This window comes from Mustela nivalis (assembly GCF_964662115.1).
Source record: "Mustela nivalis genome assembly, chromosome: 8".
NCBI classification, from domain to species: domain Eukaryota; kingdom Metazoa; phylum Chordata; class Mammalia; order Carnivora; family Mustelidae; genus Mustela; species Mustela nivalis.
In genome coordinates, this window is record NC_139027.1 from 116949327 (window position 1) to 116974030 (window position 24704).

General features: G+C 40.5%; 2 protein-coding genes across 5 annotated transcripts in view; both read left to right on the forward strand.

The window, feature by feature from the left end:
• The window catches only part of LOC309871509 (signal-regulatory protein beta-1-like), a 68387-nt gene that overhangs the window by 32108 nt on the left and 11575 nt on the right, over positions 1–24704 (forward strand). The window contains exon 6 of one of the 3 annotated variants that reach the window (XM_082744602.1): positions 11942–12427. The exons of the other annotated variants lie outside the window; for them this stretch is intronic. Within the exon in view, the coding sequence (XP_082600728.1) occupies positions 11942–11946 (5 nt within the window). The 3' untranslated portion in view covers positions 11947–12427. Of the gene's footprint in view, positions 1–11941; positions 12428–24704 lie in introns of those variants that run through there. 3 annotated transcript variants of the gene reach the window in all.
• LOC309871506 (signal-regulatory protein beta-1-like) overlaps positions 22584–24704 on the forward strand; it is a 56413-nt gene continuing 54292 nt past the window's right edge. For both annotated transcript variants that reach the window (XM_082744588.1, XM_082744587.1), the window contains exons 1-2: positions 22584–22713; positions 23452–23808. In XM_082744588.1, the coding sequence (XP_082600714.1) occupies positions 22644–22713; positions 23452–23808 (427 nt within the window). In that variant the 5' untranslated portion in view covers positions 22584–22643. The remainder of the gene's footprint in view (positions 22714–23451; positions 23809–24704) is intronic.

Here is a 24704-nt window from a genome sequence, read left to right on the forward strand (position 1 = left end):
CTCAAAAAAGGCATGGAAGATATTAGAGAAGCCCTCTCTGGAGAGATAAAAGCCCTTTCTGGAGAAATAAAGGAACTAAAATCTAACCAAATTAAAATTTAAAAAGCTATTAATGAGGTGCAATAAAAATGGAAGCTCTTACTGCTCAGATAAGTGAGGCAGAAGAAAGAATTGGTGACATAGAAGACCAAATGACAGAGAATAAAGAAGCTGAACAAAAGAGAGACAAACAAATACTAGACCATGAGGAGAGAATTTGAGAGATAAATGACACCATAAGATGACACAACATTAGAATAATTGGGATTCCAGAAGAAGAAGAAAGAGAGAGGGGAGCAGAAGGTATATTGGAGAGAATTATTGTAGGGATTTTCCCTAATATGGCAAAGGGAACAAACATCAAAATCCAGGAGATGCAAAGAACGCCCCTCAAAATCAGTAAAAATAGGTCCACACCTCGTCACCTGATAGTAAAATTTACAAGTCTTAGCGACAAAGAGAAAATCCTGAAAGCAGCCCAGGAAAAGAAATCTACAACATACAAGGGTAAAAACATTAGATTGGCAGCATACTTATTCACAGAGACCTGGCAGACCAAAAAACTGGCATGATATATGCAGAGCACTAAATGAGAAAAACAAGACAGCATGGTACTGGCATTAAAACAGATCTAACAATTTAAAATATCGATACCCCTAATATGGGAGCAGCCAACTATATAAACCAATTAATAACAAAATCAAATAAACACAAGGACAATAATATAATAATAGTAGGGGACTTTAACACTTCCCTCACTGAAATGGACAGATTATCTAAGCAAAAGATCAGCAAGGAAAGAAAGGCCTTGAATGACACAGTGGGATAGAGGGACATTACAGATATATTCAGAACCTTCCATCCCAAAGCAACAGAATACACATTCTTCTCTAGTGCACATGGAACATTCTCCAGAATAGATCACATCCTGGGTCACAAATCAGGTCTCAACTGATATCAAAAGATTGGGATCATTCCCTGCACATTTTTAGACCACAATGCTCTGAAGCTAGAACTCAATCATAAGAGGGAATTTGGAAAGAACCAAATATACGGAGACTAAAGATCATCCTTCTAAAGAATGAATGAATCAACCAGGAAATTAAAAAAGAATTGGAAAAATTCATGGAAAGAAAGTAAGAAAAACACAATGGTTCAAAATCTGGGACACCGCAAAGTCAGTCCTGAGAAAAAAAATATGTAGCGATACATGCCTTTTGTCAAAAAAACAAAAAAGGCTTCAAATACACAACCTAACACTACAACTAAAGGAGCTGGAGAAAGAACAACAAGGAAAGCCTAAATCCAGCAGGAGAAGAGAAATCATAAAGATCGAAAAGAAATCAATGAAATAGAAACCAAAGAACATTAGAACAAATCAAAGAAACTAGGAGATGGTTCTTTGAAAGAATTAATAATATTGATAAACCCCTGGCCAGACTTACCCAAAAGAAAAGAGAAAGGACCCAAATAAATAAAATCATGAATGAAAGAGGAGAGATCAGAGCCAACACCAAAGAATACAAACAATTATAAGAACATATTATGAGCGGGGCGCCTGGGTGGCTCAGTGGGTTAAGCCGCTGCCTTCGGCTCAGGTCATGATCTCAGGGCCCTGGGATCGAGTCCCGCAGCGGGCTCTCTGCTCAGCAAGGAGCCTGCTTCCTCCTTCTCTCTGCCTGCCTCTCTGCCTACTTGTGATCTCTCTCTGTCAAATAAATAAAATCTTTAAAAAAAAAAACATATTATGAGCAACTATATGCCAGCAAATTTGACAATCTGGAAGAAATGGATGCATTCCTAGAGACATATAAACTACCACAAAATGAACCCAGGAAGAAATAGAAAACCTGAACAGATCCATAACCAGTAAGGAGATTGAAGTCATCATCAAAAATCTTCCAAGAAACAAGAGCCCAGGGCCAGACGGCTTCCCAAGGAAATTCTACCAAACATTTAAAGAAAAATTAATTCTTATTCTCCTGAAACTGTTCCAAACACTAGAAATGGAAGGAAAACTTCCAAACTCATTTTGTGAGGCCAGCATCACCTTGATCCCAAACCAGACAAGGATCCCATCAAAAACAAGAATTACAGACCCATATCCTTGATGAACACAAATGTGAAAATTCTCACCAAAGTAGTAGCGAATGGATCCAACAGTACATTAAAAGGATTATTCACCAAGACCAAGTAAGATTTATTCCAGGGCTGCAAGGTTGGTTCAACATCCACACACCGATCAATGTGATACAATATATTAATAAAAGAAAGAACAAGAACCATATGATACTCTCAATAGATACTGAAAAAGCATTTGACAAAGTACAGCATCTTTTCCTGATCAAAACACTTCAAAGTGTAGGGATAGAGGATACATACCTCAATATCATCAAAACCATCTATGAAAAACCCCCCGGGAATATCATTCTCAATGGAGAAAAGCTGAGAGCTTTTCTGCTAAGGTCAGGAACATGGCAGGGATGTCCATTATCACCACTGCTATTTAACATGGTACTAGAAGTCCTAATCTCTGCAATGAGACAATACAAAGAAATTAAAGGCATCCAAATCTGCAAAGAAGAAGTCAAACTATCACTCTTTGCAGATGATATGATACTATATGTGGAAGAACCAAAAGACTCCACTCCAAAACTGCTAGAACTTGTACAGGAATTCAGTAAAGTGTCAGGATATGAAGTCAATGCACAGAAATCAGTTATATTTCTTTACACCAACAACAAGACAGAAGAAAGAGAAATTAAGGAGTCAATCCCATTTACAAATGCACCCAAAACCATAAGATACCTAGGAATAAACCTAACCAAAGAAGCAAAGTATTTTCTATACTCAGAAAATATAAAGTATTCATGAAAGAAATTGAAGAAGACACAAAAAAATGGAAAAATCTTCCATGCTCATGGATTGAAAGAACAAATATTGCAAAAATGTCTATGCTACCTAAAGCAATCTACACATTTAATGCAATCCCTATCAAAATCCCATCCATTTTTTTTCAAATAAATAGAACAAATAATCCTAAAATTTATATGGAACCAGAAAAGACCTCGAATAGCCAGAGGAATATTGAAAAAGAATGACAAAGTGGGTAGCATCGCAATTCTAGACTTTAAGCTCTATTACAAAGCTGTCATCATCAGTACAGTATAGTACTGGCACAAAAACAGACACACAGATCAATGGAACAGAACAGAGAGACCAGAAATAGACCCTCAACTCTATGGTCAACTAATCTCGATAAAGCACTAAAGAATGTCCAATGGAAAAAAGACTGTCTTGTCTACAAATGGTGCTGGGAAAATTGGATAGCCACATGCAGAAAAATGAAATCAGACCATTTCCTTACACCATGCATGAAAATGGATTAAAAATGGATGAAGGACCTCAATGTGAGAAAGGAATCCATCAAAATTCTTGAGAAGAACACAGGCAGCAACCTCTTTGATCTCAACCACAAGAACTTCTTTCTAGGAACATTGCCAAAAGGCAAGGGAAGCAGGGGCACAAATGAACTATTGGGATTTCATCAAGATCAAAAGCTTTTGCACAGCAAAGGAAACAGTTCACAAAACCAAAAGACAACTGACAGAATGGAGAAGACATTTGCAAACCAAATATCAGATAAAGGGCCAGTATCCAAAATCTATAAAGAGCTTAGCAAACTCAACACCCAAAGAACATATAATCCAACCAAGAAATGGGCAAAGGACATGAACAGACATTTCTGCAAAGAAGACATCCAGATGGCCAACAGACACATGAAAGAGTGCTCCATGTCATTCTACATCAGGGAAATACAAATCAAAACCATAAGATACTTGGGAAAAAAGCTAACCAAAGAGGAAAAGGATCTATACTCAAGGAACTACAGAGCAATCATGAAAGAAATTGAAGAAGATACAAAAAGATGGAAGACCATTCCATGCTTTTGGATCGGAAGAATAAACATTGTTAAAATGTCTATACTGCCTAGAGCAATCTATACTTTTAATGCCATTCTGATCAAAATTCCACCAGTATTCTTTTAAGAGCTGGAGCAAATAATCCTAAAATTTGTATGGAATAAGAAGAGACCCCAAATCACTAAGGAAATGTTGAAAAACAAAAATAATACTGGGGGCATCACGTTACCTGATTTCAAGCTTTACTACAAAGTCGTGATCACCAAGACAGCATGGTACTGGCATAAAAACAGACACATAGACCAGTGGAACAGAGTAGAGAGCCCAGATATGGACCCTCAACTCTATGGTCAATTAATCTTTGACAATACAGGATAAAATATATAGTGGAAAAAAGACAGTCTCTTCAATAAATGGTGCTGGGAATACTGGACAGCTACATGCAGAAGAATAAAACTCGACCATTCTCTTACACCGTACACAAAGATAAACTCAAAGTGGATAAAAGATCTCAACGTGAGAGAGGAGACCATCAGAATCCTAGAGGAGAACATAGGCAGTAACCTCTTTGATATCAGCCACAGCAACTGCTTTCAACATATGTCTCCAAAGGCAAAGGAAATAAAAGTGAAAATGAACTTTTGGGACTTAAGATCAAAAGCTTCTGCACAGCAAAGGAAACAGTCAACAAAACAAAGAGGCAATCCATGGAATGGGAGAAGATGACAGTACAGACAAAAGGTTGATATCCAGGATCTATAAAGAACTCCTGAAACTCAACACACACAAAACAATCATATCAAAAAATGGGCAGAAGATATGAACAGACACTTCTGCAATGAAGACATACAAATGGCTATCAGACACATGAAAAATGTTCATCATCTCTAGCCGTCAGGGAGATTCAAATTAAAACCACATTGAGATACCCCTTACACCAGTTAGAATGGCCAAATTTAGCAAGACAGGAAACAACATGTGTTGGAGAGGATGTGGAGAAAGGGGAACCCTCTTCCACTGTTGGTGCGAATGCAAGTTGGTGCAGCCACTTTGTTGCTAGCACTTCTAATAGTACATTGGACAAGTGAGGTGAGAGTGGGCATCCTTGTCGTGTTCCTGATCTCAACGGGAAGGCTGCAAGATTTTTCACATTGAGGATGATATTTGCTGTGGGTCTTTCATAGATTTGATGAAGTTCAGAAATGTTCCCTCTATCCCTATACTTTGAAGCGTTTTAATCAGGAACACGTGCTGGATTTTGTCAAATGCTTTTTCTGCATCAATCGAGAGGATGATGTGGTTCTTCTCTCTTCTCTTATTGATTTGTTCAATTACACTGATTGATTTGCAAATAATCAACCATCCTTGGAACTCAGGGATGAATCCCACCTGGTCATGGTGGTTAATCTTTTTAATGTGCTGTTGGATCCTATTTGCTAGGATCTTGCTGAGAATCTTCGTATCATATTCATCAGGGATAGTAGTCTGAAATTCTCTTTTCTGGTAGTGTCTTTGCCTGGTTTGGGGATCAGGGTAATGCTGGCCTCATAAAAAGAGTCTGGAGGTTTTCCTTCTGCTTCAATTTTTGGAAAGAGCTTCGGGAGAATAGGTGTTATTTCTTCTTTGAAATTTTGGCAGAATTCCCCAGGGAATCCATAGGTCCTGGGCTCTTGTTTTTTGAGAGGTTTTTGATGGCTGCTTCAATCTCATACTGGCATTAAAAACGGACACATAGAACAGTGGAACGGAGTAGAGCACCCATTTATGGGCCCTCAACTCTATGGTCAAATAGCCTTTGACAAAGCAGGAAAAAAGTATAGAGTTTAAAAAGACAGTCTCTTCAATAAACAGTGCTGGGAAAATTGGACAGCTCTATGTAGAATGAAACTCAAACATTATCTTACGCCATACACAATGTGATCTCAAAATGGATAAAAGACCTCACCGTGAGGAATCCACCATAATCCTAGAGGAGAACATACGCAGTAACCTCTTTGATATCAGCCACAGAAACTTCAAGATATGTCTCCAAAGGCAAAGGAAACAAAAGCAAAAATAAACTTTGGGGACTTCATCAAGATCAAAACCTTCTTCACAGCAAAGGAAACACTCAACAAAACAAAGAGGCAACCCATGGCATGGGAGATGATATTTGCAACTGACAATACAAACAAAAAGTTGATATCCAGGATCTATAAAGAACTTCTCAAACTGAACACACACAAAACAGATAATCGTGTCAAAAAAATGGGCAGAAGACATGAACAGACACTTCTGCAATGAAGACATACAAATGACTATCAGACACATGAGAAAATGTTCATCATCACTAACCGTCAGGGAGATTCAAATCAAAACTGCAATGAGATAACACCTTACACCAGTTAGAATGGCCAAAATTAGCAAGACAGGAAACAATGTATGTTGGAGAGGATGTGGAGAACGGGGAACCGTCTTACACTGTTGGTGGGAATGCAAGTTGGTGCAGCCAATTTGGAGAACAGTGTGGAGATTCCTCAAGAAATTAAAAATAGAGCTTCCCTATGACCCTGAAATTGCAAGGGTATTTACCCAAGATACAGATGAAGCGAGAAGAAGGGCCATCTGTACCCCAGTGTTCATAGCATCAATGGCCATGGTCGCCAAACTGTGGAAAGAACCAAGATGCCCTTCAATGGATGAATGGATAAGGAAGAGGTGGTCCATATACACTATGGAGTATTATGCCTCCACCAGAAAGGATGAATACCCAACTTTTGTATCAACATGGATGGGGCTGGAAGAGATTATGCTGAGTGAAATAAGTCAAGCAGAGAGAATCAATTATCATATGGTTTCACTTATTTGTGGAGCATAAGAAATAAGACAGAGGACATGGGGGGATGGAGAGGAGGAGGGAGTTGTGGAAAATTGTGGAGGTGGAGATGAATCTCAAGAGACTATGGACTCTGAAAAACAATCTGAGGGTTTTGAAGAGGAGGAGGGTGGGAGGTTGGGGGAGCCTGGTGGTGCGTATGATGGAGGGCACATATTGCATGGAGCACTGGATGTGGTGCATAAACAATGAAATTTTTTACACTGAAATTAAATTTTAAAAAAAGAAAAAAACAATGAAAAGAAAATCAAAAGAAAGCAGTAAAAAATAAAGCAATGCAAAACAAAAAATAAATTAAAATATTTAGATATTCTTTTGGACAGACCCTTGGAGTATGATATAGTGTCCTTCCTCATCTCTTAGTCTAGTCTTTGGCTTAAAATCTAATTGATCTGATATAAGGATTGCCACCGCAGCTTTCCTTTTATGTCCAAGGTTTGATGTTTCAATATTTTCTGTAAAGGTCTTTGGGTGTTTACAAATTCTTTTAGTTTTTGTCTTCCTGGAAGCTTTTTATCTCTCCTTCTATTTTCAATGATAGCCTAGCTGGATATAGTATTCTTGGCTGCATGTCTTTTTCGTTAAATGTCTGAATAAACCATGCCAGTTCTTTCTGGCCTGTCAGGTCTCTGTGGATAAGTCTGCTGCAACCTAATATTTTTACCATTGTATGTTACAGACTTCTTGTCCCATGCTGCTTTCAGGATTTTCTCTTTTTCACTAAGACTTGTAAATTTTACTGTTAGATGATGGGGTGAGGACCTTTTCTTCATGATTTTGAGGGGGGTTCTCTATGCCTCCTGGATTTTGATGCTTGTTCCCTTTTTCATATTAGGGAAATTCCCTACAATAATTCTCCCCAATATTCCTTCTGCTCTCCTCTCTCTTCTTCTTCAGGAATCCTAATTATTCTAATTTTGTTTCATCTTATGATATCACTTATCTCTCGAACTCTCCCCTTGTGGTCCAGTAGTTGTTTGTCTCTCTTTTGCTCAACTTCTTTAATCTCTGTCATTTGGACTTCTATATCACTTACTCTGTCTTCTGCCTCATTTATCCTAGCAGCAAGAGCCTCCATTTTCTTGGTACCTCATTAATAGCTTTTTTTTTATTGCAACTTGTTTAGATTTTAGTTCTTTTATTTCTCCAGAAAGGACTTTTATTTCTCCAGACAGTGTTTCTCTAATATATTCCATGCCTTTTCCGAACCCAGCTAGCACCTTGAGAATCATCATTCTGAACTCTAGATCTGACATATTACCAATGTCTGTATTGATTAGGTCCTGAGCCTTTGGTACTGTCTCTTGTTCTATTTTTTCTTTTTCTCTTTCTTTCTTTCTTTCTTTTTTTGTGGTGAGCTTTTCAGCCTTGTCATTTTATCCAGATAAGAATATATGAAGGAGTGAATAAAATACTAAAAGTGTGGCAAAGACCCCCAGGGAAATGTGCTTTAACCAAATAGGAAGAGACCTAAAATTGTGGGGGGGAAGAAAGAGGGTAAAAAGAAGTTCAGGGAAAAAAAATAAAGACGTGGTGCAATGGATAGAGCATTGGACTTCTAAAAAAGAAAATATACACAGGATTGCAATTGCAGGGTCATAGGCACTCCTGGGTATTTACCCCAAAGATACAGATGTCATGAAAAGAAGGGCCATATGTACCCCAATGTTTATAGCAGCAATGACCATGGTTGCCAAACTGTGGAAAGAACCAAGATGCCCTTCAATGGATGAATGGATAAGAAAAATGTGGTCCATATACACTATGGAGTATTATGCCTCCATCAGAAAAGATGAATACCCAACTTTTGTAGCAACATGGAAGGGACTGGAAGAGATTATGCTGAGTGAAATAAGTCAAGCAGAGAGAGTTAATAATCATATGGTTTCACTTATTTGTGGAGCATAACAGATAGCATGGAGGACATGGGGAGTTAGAGAGGAGAAGGGAGTTGGGGTAAATTGGAAGGGGAGGTAAATCATGAGAGACTATGGACTCTGAAAAACAATCTGGGGGGTTTGAAGTGGCAGGGGGGTGGGAGGTTGGGGTACCAGGTGGTGAGTATTATAGAGGGCATGGATTGTATGGAGCACTGGGTGTGGTGCAAAAATAATGAATACTGTTATGCTGAAAATAAATAAATAAATACATAAATAATCATATAAAAAAAAGAAAATATATATATTAGACTGGTGAATAGAACAGAGACACCCACTTAATTTTGGGAGCATTTTGGTTCCTTAGAAGAAACTACCTCCCAAAATTTTAAAGAAATACACACATGCACACACATGCACACACACACACACACACACACACACACACACACACACACACAATAAGGGTAAACATGATGCAGGGATGGAATATAACTATAAAGATGAAATATTTAAAAAAAATTCTAGGGCGCCTGGGTGGCTCAGTGGGTTAAGCCGCTGCCTTCGGCTCAGGTCATGATCTCAGAGTCCTGGGATCGAGTCCTGCATCGGGCTCTCTGCTCAGCAGAGAGCCTGCTTTCCTCTCTCTCTCTCTCTGCCTGCCTCTCCATCTACTTGTGATTTCTCTCTGTCAAATAAATAAATAAAATCTTTAAAAAAAAATTCTAAAAGAGGAGTTGATAAAATAAGTTGGTTGGGAGAATAAAGAAAAAGAAAGTGGAGGAAATTTGCTCAGGCTGGAGACTCGAACAAAACCCTGTGCTAGATTTAAGGTATATTTTTATCTATTAGAAGAAGTTTTATCCCAGATTTTTTAAGAACAAAAAACCATGGAAGACATGGGGAGATACAGAGAAGGGAGTTTGGGAAAATTGGAAGGGGAGGTGAACCATGAGAGACTCTGAAAACAATCTGAGGGTTTTGAAGGGGTGGGAGGTGGGAGGTCGGGGTACCAGGTGGTGGGTATTATAGAGGGCACGGATTGTATGGAGCACTCGGTGTGGTGCAAAAATAATGAATACTGTTATGCTGAAAATAAATAAAAATAAAAAACCCTATGTCTATACAAAGAACAAAGTTAGATACAATGAAGAATAAAATATGACTACAATAATGAAGGTTCAAAAAAGATTTTTTTAATAAAAGGTACTGTTAATATAAACTAGTTAAAAAACATTAAAATAGGAAAGAGTAAAAGTTAAAAAAATTTTGCATGAGAAAAAATAAAATTAAAAAAATTAATTAACTTTGCAAGAAAATAAAATTAAAAAAATTAATTAACTTTGCAAGAGTAAAGAATCATGGGGAGAAAGACGTGAATTCCATGCTTTGCTTTCTCCTCCTCTGGAATTTCACTGTTCTCTTTGGTAAGTGAACTTGCTGGTGTCTGGATTTCTTGCTGATCTTCTGGGGGAGAAGCCTGTTGTAGTGATTCTCAAGTGTCTTTGCCTGAGGTGGAATTGCACCACCCTTAACTGGGCTGGGCTAAGTAATTCGCTTTCAGGAGCTTTGTTCCCTGAATACTTTCCGTAGAGCTCTGGAGGACGTGAATGAAAATGGTGGCCTTCCAACCTCTGGTCTGGATGAGCCAAGAGCTCAGGGCCTCACTCCTCAGTGCATCCTCGGAGAAAAGCGCTCAATCACCTCCGTCTCCCTGGCTGCATCTGCACTCTGAGCTCACCCAGTCTGTGACCAAGCATCTCTGTCTCTGGCACACAGCCCTACCTGGAGTCTCCAAACCCATCAGATCCCTGCACTTTTCCAGGGGTTCTCCTCTGATCTTGTGGGGTCTCTGCTCACAGAGCAGTGGTCTGACTGTGCCAAGGATCACAGTAAGGTGACCCTGAGTTGAGAGCTTACTCCTCAGCTCTGTCACTGTAGCCAGGTTTCCCGCTCTAATATCTGTGAGCTCTGTGAAACTCAGACAGCCCTGATCCTTCTGTGACCCCACGGGAACTGAGACCACGCTGTCCCCACGTGGGCTTGACCCCAGCTTAGCCTCTGGAGCAATGTCCCTCAGTGGAGCAGACTTAAAATTTCTGATTTTGTGCTCCATTGCTCCACTGCTTTCTGGGAGCCAGCCCCTCCCCTGTGGTTTATCTTCCCTCTTTGGATTCACTTCTTCACAGGTCCTACCTTTCAGAAAGTGGATTTTTTGTTTCTAGAATTGCTGCTCTTCTTCCCTTCAATCTCCTATTGGAATTGTAGGTGTTCAGAATGGTTTGATAAATTATCTAGCTGATCTCCTGCTACCTGGTGTCATCTCAGCCTGCTACTTCTCTGTCCTGGCCAAGTGATTTTTGACAAAGTTTCCTAAGACAATTCAAGTGGAAAGGATCATCTTTTCAACAAATGGCCATAAATCAATTAGATACTCATATGTTAAAAAAAAAAAGAAGACTCTTAACTATTTCTTTACACACAAAATTTAATATTGTCCTTTTTTATTGTGTTATGAAAGTCACCATACAGTACATCATTAGTTTTTGATGTAGTGTTCCATGATTCATTGTTTGCATATAACACCCAGTGCTCCATGCAATCCATGCCCTCCTTAATACCAATCACTGGGCTCACTAGTCCCCCTACCCTCCTCCCAGCTATAACCTTCTCTTTGCTTCCCAGAGTCCATAGTCCTCTCCCCTCTGATTCTCTGCCCCCTTCATTTTTCCTTCCTTCTCTTAATGTCCTCCATGGTATTCCTTATGTTCCACAAATAAGTGAAGCCATATTGACCTACACTGACTTATTTCACTCAGCACAATCTCCTTCCTAAAATAATATTACCTAATATCAGTATTACTGAACAACAAACACAAAAATACTATGAACAATGGTCAGATGGATCATACCTAAATATAAAATCTGAAATGAGAAAGCTTCAAGAACAAACTGTGGAGGGGCACAAAACTCAATCTTTTTGGTCTTGGGTTAGCAGACAGTTTATAGATAAGACAGGGGAAACACGATCGATAAAGTAAATCATTGATCCTTTGACTTCATGAAGCTTTAAAACTTTTATTCTTCAAAAGATACTGTTAATAAAAAGAAAAGGAAGGTTACTGACTGGGACAAAATAATTGTCACGTGAAATCTAATGAAGGACTTGGATTGGGGACAACTACCTGTTTGTACTAATCACGTTTATAATCGATGGCTTCTTTCAGGCTGAGGTGTCAGAGAGAAGTGACTGCAGCCTGGACCTGAAGTCCGGCAGCCATAAGGCATTTACTGTCTGGCCCTCTAAGAAGAAGTTTGCAATGGCTGAGAGAATATTTAGAGAACTCTAACAACAAAGCAGCAAGAAGACGGACAATCACATTTTTTATGTGCATATAAAAGATTTCATCAGAGCTCCATTGAAGAACATATATTTGCGTCAATGAGAGTTTTGGTGATACTATATATATACATACATATGTATATGGTATCAGCATACATATGTGTGTGTGTGTGTGTGTGTGTGTGTGTGTGTGTGTGTATTTATTTAAAAACCACTCTGTCCCAATTAGAACAGCTTTATAATACATTTCAATACCTCTTTTGGGCAAAACTTCCCACCTCGTCTTGTTGTTCAGAACCGCTATAGCTCTCCTTGGCCCAGATGCAAGTTAGAAACACTTTGTCAACTTTCATTAAAAACCCTCTAACAATTATGATTTGATTGCTTTCACTTTGTATATCCATATGTGCAAATTGACATCTTTCTGATACTGAGTTTTGGCCACTCACGGACATGAGGTGTTTTAGGTTTTCTCTGATGACTTTCAGCTCACCAGTTTACAGGGTTCTTTAGTCCCATGATGTGCTTATGTAACCTTACATAGAGCAATCTTTACTACATTCTGGTATATGGGATCTTTAAAAATTATCATTATGGGTTTGCAACTTCTTTATAAGAATGTAATTGAGTTTTGAACATTGATCTTCTTTTTTTTTTAATTTTTAATTTTTTATAAACATTTATTTTTATCCCCAGGGGTACAGGTCTGTGAATCACCAGGTTTACACACTTCACAGCACTCATCAAAGCACATACCCTCCCCAATGTCCATAATCCCACCCCCTTCTCCCAAACCCCCTCCCCCCAGCAACCCTCAGTTTGTTTTGTGAGATTAAGAGTCACTTATGGTTTGTCTCCCTCCCAATCCCATCTTGTTTCATTTATTCTTCTCGTACCCACTTAAGCCCCCATGTTGCATCACCACTTCCTCATATCAGGGAGATCATATGATAGTTGTCTTTCTCTGCTTGACTTATTTCGCTAAGCATGATACGCTCTAGTTCCATCCATGATGTCGCAAATGGCAAGATTTCATTTCTTTTGATGACTGCATAGTATTCCACTGTGTATATATACCACATCTTCTTTATCCATTCATCTGTTGATGGACATCTAGGTTCTTTCCATAGTTTAGCTATTTTGGACATTGCTGCTATAAACATTCAGGTGCACATGCCCCTTTGGATCACTACGTTTGTATATTTAAAGTAAATACCCAATAGTGCAATTGCTGGGTCATAGGGTAGTTCTATTTTCCACATTTTGAGGAACCTCCATGCTGTTTTCCAGGGTGGCTGCACCAGCTTGCATTCCCACCAATAGTGTAGGAGGATTCCCCTTTCTCCGCATCCTCGCCAGCATCTGTCATTTCCTGACTTGTTGATTTTAGCCATTCTGACTGGTGTGAGGTGATATCTCATTGTGGTTTTGATTTGTATTTCCCTGATGCCGAGTGATATGGAGCACTTTTTCATGTGTCTGTTGGCCATCTGGATGTCTTCTTTGCAGAAATGTCTGTTCATGTCCTCTGCCCATTTCTAGATTGGGTTATTTGTTCTTTGGGTGTTGAGTTTGCTAAGTTCTTTATAGATTCTGGACACTAGTCCTTTATCTGATATGTCGTTTGCAAATATCTTCTCCCATTCTGTCAGTTGTCTTTTTATTTTGTTAACTGTTTTCTTTGCTGTGCAAAAGCCTCTGATCTTGATGAAATCCCAATAGTTCATTTTTGCCCTTGCTTCCCTTGCCTTTGGCGTTGTTCCTAGGAAGATGTTGCTGCAGCTGAGGTCGAAGAGGTTGCAGCCTGTGTTCTCCTCAAGGATTGTGATGGATTCCTTTCACACATTGAGGTCCTTCATCCATTTTGAGTCTATTTTTGTGTGTGGTGTAAGGAAATGGTCCAATTTCATTTTTCTGCATGTGGCTGTCCAATTTTCCCAGCACCATTTATTGAAGAGGCTGTCTTTTTTCCATTGGACATTCTTTCCTGCTTTGTCGAAGATTAGTTGACCATAAAGTTGAGGGTCTATTTCTGGGCTCTCTATTCTGTTCCATTGATCTATGTTTCTTTTTTTGTGCCAGTACCATGCTGTCTTGATGATGACAGCTTTGTAATAGAGCTTGAAGTCCGGAATTGTGATGCCACCAACGTTGGCTTTCTTTTTCAATATCCCTTTGTCTATTCGAGGTCTTTTCTGGTTCTATATAAATTTTAGAATTATTTTTTCCATTTCTTTGAAAAATATAGATGGTATTTTGATAGGAATTGCATTAAATGTGTAGATTGCTTTAGGTAGCATAGACATTTTCACAATATTTATTCTTCCAATCCAGGAGCATGGAACATTTTTCCATTTCTTTGTGTCTTCCTCAATTTCTTTCATGAGTACTTTATAGTTTTCTGAGTATAGATTCTGTGCCTCTTTGGTTAGGTTTATTCCTAGGTATCTTATGGTTTGGGGTGCAATTGTAAATGGGATTGACTCCTTAATTTCTCTTTCTTCTGTCTTGCTGTTGGTAAGAGAAATGCAACTGATTTCTGTGCATTGATTTTATATCCTGACACTTTACTGAATTCCTGTATAAGTTCTAGCGGTTTTGGAGTGGAGTCTTTTGGGTTTTCCACATATAGTATCATATCATCTACAAAGAGTGATAATTTGACTTCTTCTTTGCTGATTTGGATGCCTTTAATTTCCTTTTGTTGTCTGATTGCTGAGGCTACGACCTCTAGTACTATGTTGAATAGCAGTGGTGATAATGGACATCCCTGCCGTGTTCCTGACCTTAGCGGAAAAGCTTTCAGTTTTTCTCCATTGAGAATGATATTTGTGGTGAGTTTTTCATAGATGGCTTTGATGATATTGAGGTATGTGCCCTCTATCCCTACACTTTGAAGAGTTTTGATCAGGAAGGGATGCTGTACTTTGTCAAATGCTTTTTCAGCATCTATTGAGAGTATCATAAGGTTCTTGTTCTTTCTTTTATTGATATGTTGTATCACATTGACTGTTTTGCAGATGTTGAACCAACCTTGCAGCCCTGGAATAAATCCCACTTGGTGGTGGTGAATAATCCTTTTAATGTACTGTTGAATCCTATTGGCTAGTATTTTGGTGAGAATTTTCTCATCTGTGTTCATCAAGGATATTGGTCTATAGCTCTCTTTTTTGATGGGATCCTTGTCTGGTTTTGGGATCAAGGTGATGCTGGCCTCATAAAATGAGTTTGGAAGTTTTCCTTCCATTTCTATTTTTTGGAACAGTTTCAGGAGAATAGGAATTAGTTCTTCTTTAAATGTTTGGTAGAATTCCCCCAGGAAGCCGTCTGTCCCTGGGCTTTTGTTTGTTTGGAGATTTTTAATGACTGTTTCAATCTCCTTACTGGTATGGGTCTGTTCAGGCTTTCTATTTCTTCCTGGTTCAGTTGTGGTAGTTTATATGTTTCTAGGAATGCATCCATTTCTTCCAGATTGTCAAATTTGTTGGCGTAGAGTTGCTCATAGTATGTTCTTATAATAGTTTGTATTTCTTTGGCGTTAGTTGTGATCTCTCCTCTTTCATTCATGATTTTATTTATTTGGGTCCTTTCTCTTTTCTTTTTGATAAGTCGGGCAGGGGTTTATCAATTTTATTAATTCTTTCAAAGAACCAGCTCCTAGTTTCATTGATTTGTTCTATTTTTTTTTGTTGTTTCTATTTCAATGATTTCTGCTCTGATCTTTATGATTTCTCTTCTCCTGCTAGGTTTAGGGTTTCTTTCTTGTTCTTTTTCCAGCTCCTTTAGGTGTAGGGTTAGATTGTGTACCTGAGACCTTTCTTGTTTCTTGAGAAAGGCTTGTACCGCTATATATTTTCCTCTCAGGACTGCCTTTGTTGTGTCCCACAGATTTTGAACCGTTGTTTTTTCATTATCATTTGTTACCATGAATTTTTTCAATTCTTCTTTAATTTTGCGGTTGACCCATTCATTCTTTAGAAGGATGCTGTTTAGTCTCCATGTATTTTGGTTCTTTTCAAACTTCCTTTTGTGGTTGAGTTTTAGCTTCAGAGCATTGTGGTCTGAAAATATGCAGTGAATGATCCAATTAGTCCTGATTTAGGACCAAGGATGTGATCTATTCTGGAGAATGTTCCATGTGCACTAGAGAAGAATGTGTATTCTGTTGCTTTGGGATGAAATGTTCTGAATATATCTGTGATGTCCATCTGGTCCAGTGTGTCGTTTAAGGCCTTTATTTCCTTGCTGAACTTTTGCTTGGATGACCTGTCCATTTCAGTGAGGGGAGTCTTAAAGTCCCCTATTATTATTGTATTATTGTTGATGTGTTTCTTTGATTTTGTTATTAATTGGTTTATATAGTTGGCTACTCCCACGTTGGGGGCATAGATATTAAAATTGTTAAATCTTCTTGTTGGACAGACCCTTTGAGTATGATATAGTGTCCTTCCTTATCTCTTATTATAGTCTTTGGCTTAAAATCTAATTGATCTGATATAAGGATTGCCACTCCTGCTTTCTTCTGATGTCCATTAGCATGGTAAATTCTTTTCTACCCCCTCACTTTAAATCTGGAGGTGTCTTCGGGCTCAAAATGAGTTTCTTGGAGGCAACATATAGATGGGCTTTGTTTTTTTATCCATTTTGATACCCTGTGTCTTTTGACAGGGGCATTTAGCCCATTAACATTCAGGGTAACTATTGAGAGATATGAATTTAGTGCCATTGTATTGCCTGTAAGGTGACTGTTACTGTATATGGTCTCTGTTCCTTTCTGATCTACCACTTGTAGGCTCTCTCTTTGCTTAGAGGACCCCTTTCAATATTTCCTGTAGAGCTCGTTTGGTATTTTCATATTCTTTCCGTTTTTGTTTGTCCTGGAAGCTTTTAATCTCTCCTTCTATTTTCCAATGATAGCCTAGCTGGATATAGTATTCTTGGCTGCATGTTTTTCTCATTTAGTGCTCTGAAAATATCATGCCAGCTCTTTCTGGCCTGCCAGGTCTCTCTGGATAAGTCAGCTGCCAATCTAATATTTTTACCATTGTATGTTACAGACTTCTTTTCCTGGGCTGCTTTCAGGATTTTCTCTTTGTCACTGAGACTTGTAAATTTTACTATTAGGTGACGGGGTGTGGGCCTATTCTTATTGATTTGAGGGGCGTTCTCTGAACCTCCTGAATTTTGATGCTCATTCCCTTTGCCATATTGGTGAAATTCTCCCCAACAATTCTCTCTAGTATACCTTCTGCTCCCCTCTCTCTTTCTTCTTCTTCTGGAATCCCAATTATTCTAATGTTGTTTCGTCTTATGGTGTCTCTTATCTCTCGAATTCTCCCCTCGTGGTCTAGTAGTTGTTTGTCCCTCTTTTGCTCAGCTTCTTTTTTCTCTCATTTGGTCTTCTATATCACTAATTCTTTCTTCTGCCTCATTTATCCTAGCAGTGAGAGCCTCCATTTTTGATTGCACCTCATTAATAGCTTTTTTGATTTCAACTTGGTTAGATTTTAGTTCTTTTATTTCTCTAGAAAGGGCTTTTATATCTCTCGAGAGGGTTTCTCTAATATCTTCCATGCCTTTTCGAGCCCGGCTAGAACCTTGAGAATCGTCATTCTGAACTTTAGATCTGACATATTACCAATGTCTGTATTGATTCGGTCCCTAGCCTCGGTACTGCCTCTTGTTCTTTTTTTTGTGGTGAATTTTTCCTACTTGTCTTTTTTTCCAGAATAGAGTATATGAAGGAGGAAGTAAAATACTTATAGGGTGGCAACAACCCCAGGAAAATATGCTTTAACCAAATCAGAAGAGACCCCAAATCGTGAGAGGGGAGAAAGGGGACAAAAAGAGGTTCAAAAAGGAAGAAAAGAAAAAAAGAAAAAAAAAAGAAAAGAAAAGAATTTAAAAAAGAAAACGAATAAGGAAAAATATAAAAAAGAAAAAATATATATATTAAACTAGTTAAAAACCGTTAAAAAAGAAAAGGGTAAAAGTTAAAAAAAAATTTTACCATAAGGCGAGAAAAAAAAACAAAAAATGAAAAAGAAAAAAAAATAAATTAACTCCAAGACTAAAAAAAAATCACAGGGAGAAAGCCATGAGTTCCGTGCTTTGCTTTCTCCTCCTCTGGAATTCTGCTGCTCTCCTTGGTATTGAAACCGCACTCCTTGGTAGGTGAACTTGGTCTTGGCTGGATTTCTTGTGGATCTTCTGGAGGAGGGGCCTGTTGTAGTGATTCTCAAGTGCCTTTGCCCCAGGCGGAATTGCACCACCCTTACCAGGGGCCGGGCTGAATAATCCGCTCAGGTTTGCTTTCAGGAGCTTTTGTTCCCTGAGCGCTTTCCGTAGAGTTCCGGAGGACGGGAATACAAATGGCGGCCTCCTGGTCTCCAGCCCGAAGGAGCCGAGAGCCTGAGGCCCCGCTCCTTAGTGCGCCCTCAGAGAACAGCGCCCAGTTACTCCCGTCTGCCTGACCTCCGGCCCCGCTCTGAGCTCACAGAGCCTGCGACCGGTTCAAGGTAACACCAAGCTGTGAGCTTACTGTCGGCTCTGTCTCTGTAGCCGGCTTTCCCGTACCAATACCCATAAGCTCTGCGACAGACACCCCTGATCCTTCTGTGACCCTGCGGGGGCTTCGCCCCGGTTTAGCCTCTGGAGCGATGTCCCTCAGTGGAACAGACTTTTAAAAGTCCTGATTTTGTGCTCTGTTTCTCCGCTGCTTGCCGGGAGCCGGACCCTCCCCCCGGGGTCTATCTTCCCGTCGCTTTGGATTCATGTCTCCACCAGTCCTACCTTTCAGAAAGTGGTTATTTTTCTGTTTCCAGAATTGCTGTTCTTCTTCTCTTCGATCTGCCGATGGATTTGCATGTGTTTGCAATTTTTAGATAAGCTATCTAGCTGATCTCATGCTAGCTGAAGTAGTCTCAGCCTGCTACTTCTCCGCCATCTTGACTCCTCCTTGAACATTGATCTTCTATCCATCAAGCTTATCACACTCAGACTAATGTATGGACATTCCCTTCTGTGCAACTCTTACAACATCAATCATCTCACCTAGATTAGTTTTTACCTTCATTAAAGTTATACATGCACACGCTTCAACAGGCAAATAGTTCTATACTTTCTCCAGTATGAAAACTGGAGTCTCCCGACCTCCCTCTATTTTCCACCTCCCAGAGGCAACCATTTTCCACTCCTTTAATTGATGATTTTTAACTGATTCTTCCAGTTTCTATACCCAGATCTCATAGAGTGTGCATATATTTTCTCTTCTTAACTTCTCACCCTTTGACATTATTTACTGACTTCCCACTCTGGATGATGGGGATGCAATGCTCTGTTACTATGGGAACCACACTCCATGTGCATATTTCTACCCTACCCCCTTAACATTTTAATTTTAGATAATGTCATAGGCAGTATCCACATTATAATGACAATGATACTGTGTTTTATACTCAATTTTTTTTTTCCTTCAAGATTTTATGTAAATTAGAGTTAGCTTACATATAGTGTAGTGTTAGTTTCAGGGGAAGAATTTAGTGATTCACCAGTAACATATCAAGTGTCTCAGCCATGTAACATTCCCAGCCTTTGTGTGTGTTGATCTGCTCATGTGTATTTTGGGTAACCACCACTGTATTCAGGGAAAAGAACAATTCCATGCCTCCAGAGCTCACCCTTGTGGTGTCCTCTCTGAGTGACAGCCAACCCCACCACTGAAACCTCTGGCCCATGTTAATCTATTTTCTATAACTTCGAGAATATTGTGGAAGCAGAGTCTCACAGTATGGACATTTTGAGAGTGATTTTCTTCACTCCACATAATGCCTTTGGAATCTCACAAATTGTGCACATGTAAATAAGTTATTCATTATTATTGCTGTGTAATATTTCCTGCTGGAATACACCACAATTTGTTCAAATGTTCACTTATCACTGGGTATTTTGCATGTTTCCAATTTTTTTCCATTATGAAAAAAGCTGCTCTAAACATTCATGCAGAGACTGTGTGAAGCTATGGTCTTCATTTTGCTCAGATAAATGTCTGGGAGAGTGATCTCTGGGACATAAAACCCACTTCCTCTCCTGAAAGAGGAAGAAATGGTGGTTTTTTGTTGGAGGTAAGCACATACAACTTCTTTTTTTAAAGAATTTTATTTTTTTTTTAAGTAATCTCTACAGTGAACTTGGGACCCAAACTCACAACCCCAAGATCAAGAGTTGCTCGCTTCACCAACTGAACCAACCATATACCCTCAGCAAATACAGCTTCTGAAGTCCACACTGCACTGTGCATTTGGGCTAAGATTACTATTACATCAATAAAAGGTTGGAAGAGGGAGTCATTTCTGGAGCTGACTTCATTTGTCCCCAAAATCTCTTGGGTCCTGATGAACCCATTTCTTTCTTCAGCTCAGTAGCTTTTAGTGGAAGCTGGTGCAGAATGAGGCCACAAGACAACCACCCCCAGATGTCCAGAGCTCAGCAGGTGAGATGCAGCCCCAAACTGCAGATCCTTGTAGGCCTGGGGCTCCCAAGTAGAGAATCACCAAGAAGACCTCAAGATGGGGGGAGGGGCCCAGTGGAGAAAACAGAGCCCCCGACGGCCAGGAAGCATCATTTCTGCTGGGCCTGTCCACTCTCTCTGAAACATAAGAAGAACTTCTTCCAAATTTTTTCTTGTGATTGAGTTCCTGTTTCAAAGCCCCGTGGTCTGAGACATTGCAGGCAATAATCTCAGGCTTTTGGTATTGGTTGAGACCTGATTTGTGACCGAGGATGTCGTCCATTCTGGATAAATTCCATGTGCACTGAGAAGAATGAGTATTCCATTGGTTTAGGGTGGAACGTTCTATATGTATCTATGAAGTCCATCTGTTCCACTGAGTCATTCAAAGTTCTTGTTTCTTTGTTGATTTTATCCTTAGATGGATCTGTCTGTTGCTGAGAGTGGAGTGTTGAGATCTCCTGTATTAATGTTTTATTATCAATATGTTTCTTTATTTTGGTTAGCAGTTGCCTTTTATAGTTGATTGCTCCCATGTTGGGACCATAGATATTTACAATAGTTAGATCTCCTTGTTGGATAGACCCTTTAAGAATGATATAGTGTCCTTCTGTATCTCTAACTACGGTCTTTAGCTTAAAATCTAATGGATGAAAGACCTCAATGTGTGACAGGATACCATCGAAATTCTGGAGGAGAGCATAGGCAGTAACCACTTTGACATCGGCCACAACCACTTCTTTCAAGACAGGTCCCCAAAGGCAAGGGAAACAGAAGGAAAAATGAACTTTTAGGATTTCATCAAGATAAAAACTTCTGCATAGCAAAGGTAACAGTCAACAACACCAAACAAAGAGACAACCCACGGAATTGGAGAAGACACTACGGATAAAGGGCTGGTATCCAAGATCTATAAAGAACTTCTCAAACTCAATCCCCAGAGAACAAATAATCAAGTCAAAAAATGGTCACAAGACGTGAACAGACACTTCTCCAAAGAAGACATACAAATGGCTAATAGACACACGAAAAGATGCTCATCATCATTAGCCATCAGGAAAATTGAAATCAAAACCATAGTGAGATACCACCTTAGCCTAGTTAGAATGGCAAAAACTGACAAGAGAAGAAACAACAAATACTGGAGTGGTTGTGGAGAAAGGGAAACCACCTCACATGTTCGTGGGAACACAAGTTGGTACAGCCCCTGTGGAAGACAGTGTGGTGGTTCCTCAAAAAGTAGAAAATAGAGCTACCCTTTGGCCCAGCAATCGCTCTACTGGGCATTTAGCTCAAAGATACAGATGTAGTGAAAAAAAGGGCCACAGACACCCCAATGTTCGTAGCAGCAATATCCACAATAGCCAAACTGTGGAAAGAACCAAGATGCCCTTCAACAGATGAATGGATAAAGAATGGTTCATATGTACAATGGAATATAACTTAGTCATCAGAAAGGAATACCTAACTTTTGCATCAACATGGATGATGTGGAGATTATACTGAGTGAAATAAGTCAGAGAAAGCCAACTATCATATGGTTTCACTTATTTGTGGAACATAAGGAATAGCATGGAGGACATTAGGAACAGGAAGGGAAAAAAAGTTGGGGAGAGATTCAGAGCAGGATACCAACTATGAGAGATTTGGACTCTGGGAAACAAACAGAGGGTTGTAAGGGGTGGGTAGTGGGGGGATGGGTGAGCCCAGTGATGTGTATTAAGGAGGGCACGGATTGCAATGGGATTCTGGGTGTTATACGCAAATGATGACTCATGGAACAGTACATCAAAAACTAATCATGTACTATATGGTGACTAACAAACATGATTATAATTAAAAATTAAAAAAAAAACCAAAATGTAAGAAGAGGCCCCTCTCACCATGTGAGGCCTCTCTGCCTGATGTCTGTTTCACAATCCAGAAGCAGATTGCTGCCTCACCACCCTGTTACTGCGTCATAGATGCTTCCTTCCTCTTCTATCCCAAGTGAGGCGGACTGTTCCTCCCTACAGAACAAAGGCCCCATTGCCCTAGCACACACATTTTCAGAAAGCGGGACCCTCAGGCCTCCTCAATGTGGGCCCCTGCCTCTAGACCCTGCCCTCCTCCTTACCTGCTGCTGGCTCTGCTGTTGGGACTCACAGGTGAGCATTGCCTTGAGAGAGATTCCCCATTGCCTGCCTCCTAAACCTCTCCCTGCCCTGGGCATTTAGGGCCTCCAGGTAAACACAGGTGTGCTACCCAGACTCTCCACAGAAGGCCTGCCTCAGAGCTATGACTATACTCCGGACTTGCAGATGAGGAAACTGAGGCAGAGAGAGCAACCAGACCAGTGCCACCTACTTACGTTAGTGGAGCTACTGGGGTTCATGTTCAGCCCACTCAGCTCCATAGTTCATCTTGTTAACCATGTTATGCTGAGTGGCTCCTCAGTGGAGGCCACGTGCAGAAACATCAGAAACAGAGAGGCTAACAGGAGAGACATCCCACATCACACGCAGAGGTCTCCCAAGTTCTACTGTGCTGCGTGTACTCACAAACTCTTGTTAATGATGTGCTGCATGTTTCCTAGGTGCCAAATAGTTACGGAAGTTTAACATGTACTATAATTTCACTTAATGAGTTTGTGTTTCTCGATGTCTCCAGAGACTAGCTAGTCACCAAGGCAAGAAACCCAGCTGAAAATTCAAAAGGGTCCGTGCGACATCATTGAGCCTCTCTGTGTCTTTGTTTCCTCAGTTGTGATGGGATCTCCCTTTACAGGCTCGGGGCGAGGGCCGCTACCAGTGGCACTCTCTCAGGGAGTTGTTCTGCATAAACACATGAGGAGATGCGCAGGATTAAGGCAGGATGACTAGACCACTGCTCTGTTGTCCCTCCAGGTGTGGCCAGTGAGGCGGGGCTGCAGGTGATCCAGCCTGACAAGTCAGTGTCAGTCGCAGCCGGACAGACAGCCACTCTGCACTGTACCATGACCTCCCTGAGCCCCATAGGGCCGGTTCAGTGGTTCAGGGGGACAGGGCCAGGCCGGGAGTTAATCTACAGTGTCCAAGGAGGCCACTTTCCCCGAGTAACAAATGCTTCAGACACCACAAGGAGAAACAACATGGATTTTTCCATCCGCATCAGTAACATCACCCCAGCAGACACCGGAACCTACTACTGTGTGAAGTTCCAGAAAGGGACCCCTGATGATGTGGAGTTTAAGTCTGGACCAGGCACCCAGGTCACTGTAAGTGGTGAGTACGGCCTGGGCCTCATTTGTCCCCTGGTTGTGATAACAAGTCAATGAGAATGCCCTCCATTGTCTGGGCAAAAGCTAAGAATCAGGCATTGTGGTGGGTGTCCCCGACTTCAGCCCCTTCCACAGATCAGGGAAGTTGAGGCCTAGAGAGGTCCTGTTGCTTACTCAAGGCCCCTGACAAATGGTAGGAAAGTCTAGAACCCCAGTCTGTAAGTCCATAGTTCTTGCCTTATGCAATCCTGACCAGCCCTCTAGTGCCATGGATGAAGGACTTACAGTCTAAGTGACTTGTCCATTCACATGACCCAATCTAACTCCTGCTTCCAGACAGTGTCCCCTCCATGTGGCTGATTCTTCTCTACTCAACACTTACTGAGCACCTGCTGTGTGCAGGCTCTCGTCTGCCTGCAGGGGGAACAGGGAACAAAACAGGGAAGGGCTCCTTTCTCATGAAGCTCACGTTCCCTTCCCTTCCTGTGGACCAATGCACCACGGCAGGGAGGTGGGTTATGTCTCTCTTTCAATGTAGAAGAATCACAGTGAGAAGAGGTAAAAGCTCACTGTTTATGCTGAGAGCCCAGAATGGAGAAGATGCCAGAGGCTGGGCATTTGTTGTGGGTCTGTGCAGAAAAGCATCTTGCAATTCAGGGACTGACTCACATAAGAGCACTGAATCTCCTCTCAGCTCCTGGACATAGGCATGCGGGTGGTTTTATCCTGATTGTGCAGGTGTTACAGGAGTTCCCAGTCGTACCCACCTTGCCTGGGCACCAGCACTAGTAGGTGGCTTCAGCATGGGGTAGATCTGTTCCTTCTGGGAGAGCTCTCCTTCCTCTTCCCCAAGCTGCCCACACAGGGGATGCCCTAGTTGAGAATGGATGAAGCTGGAGG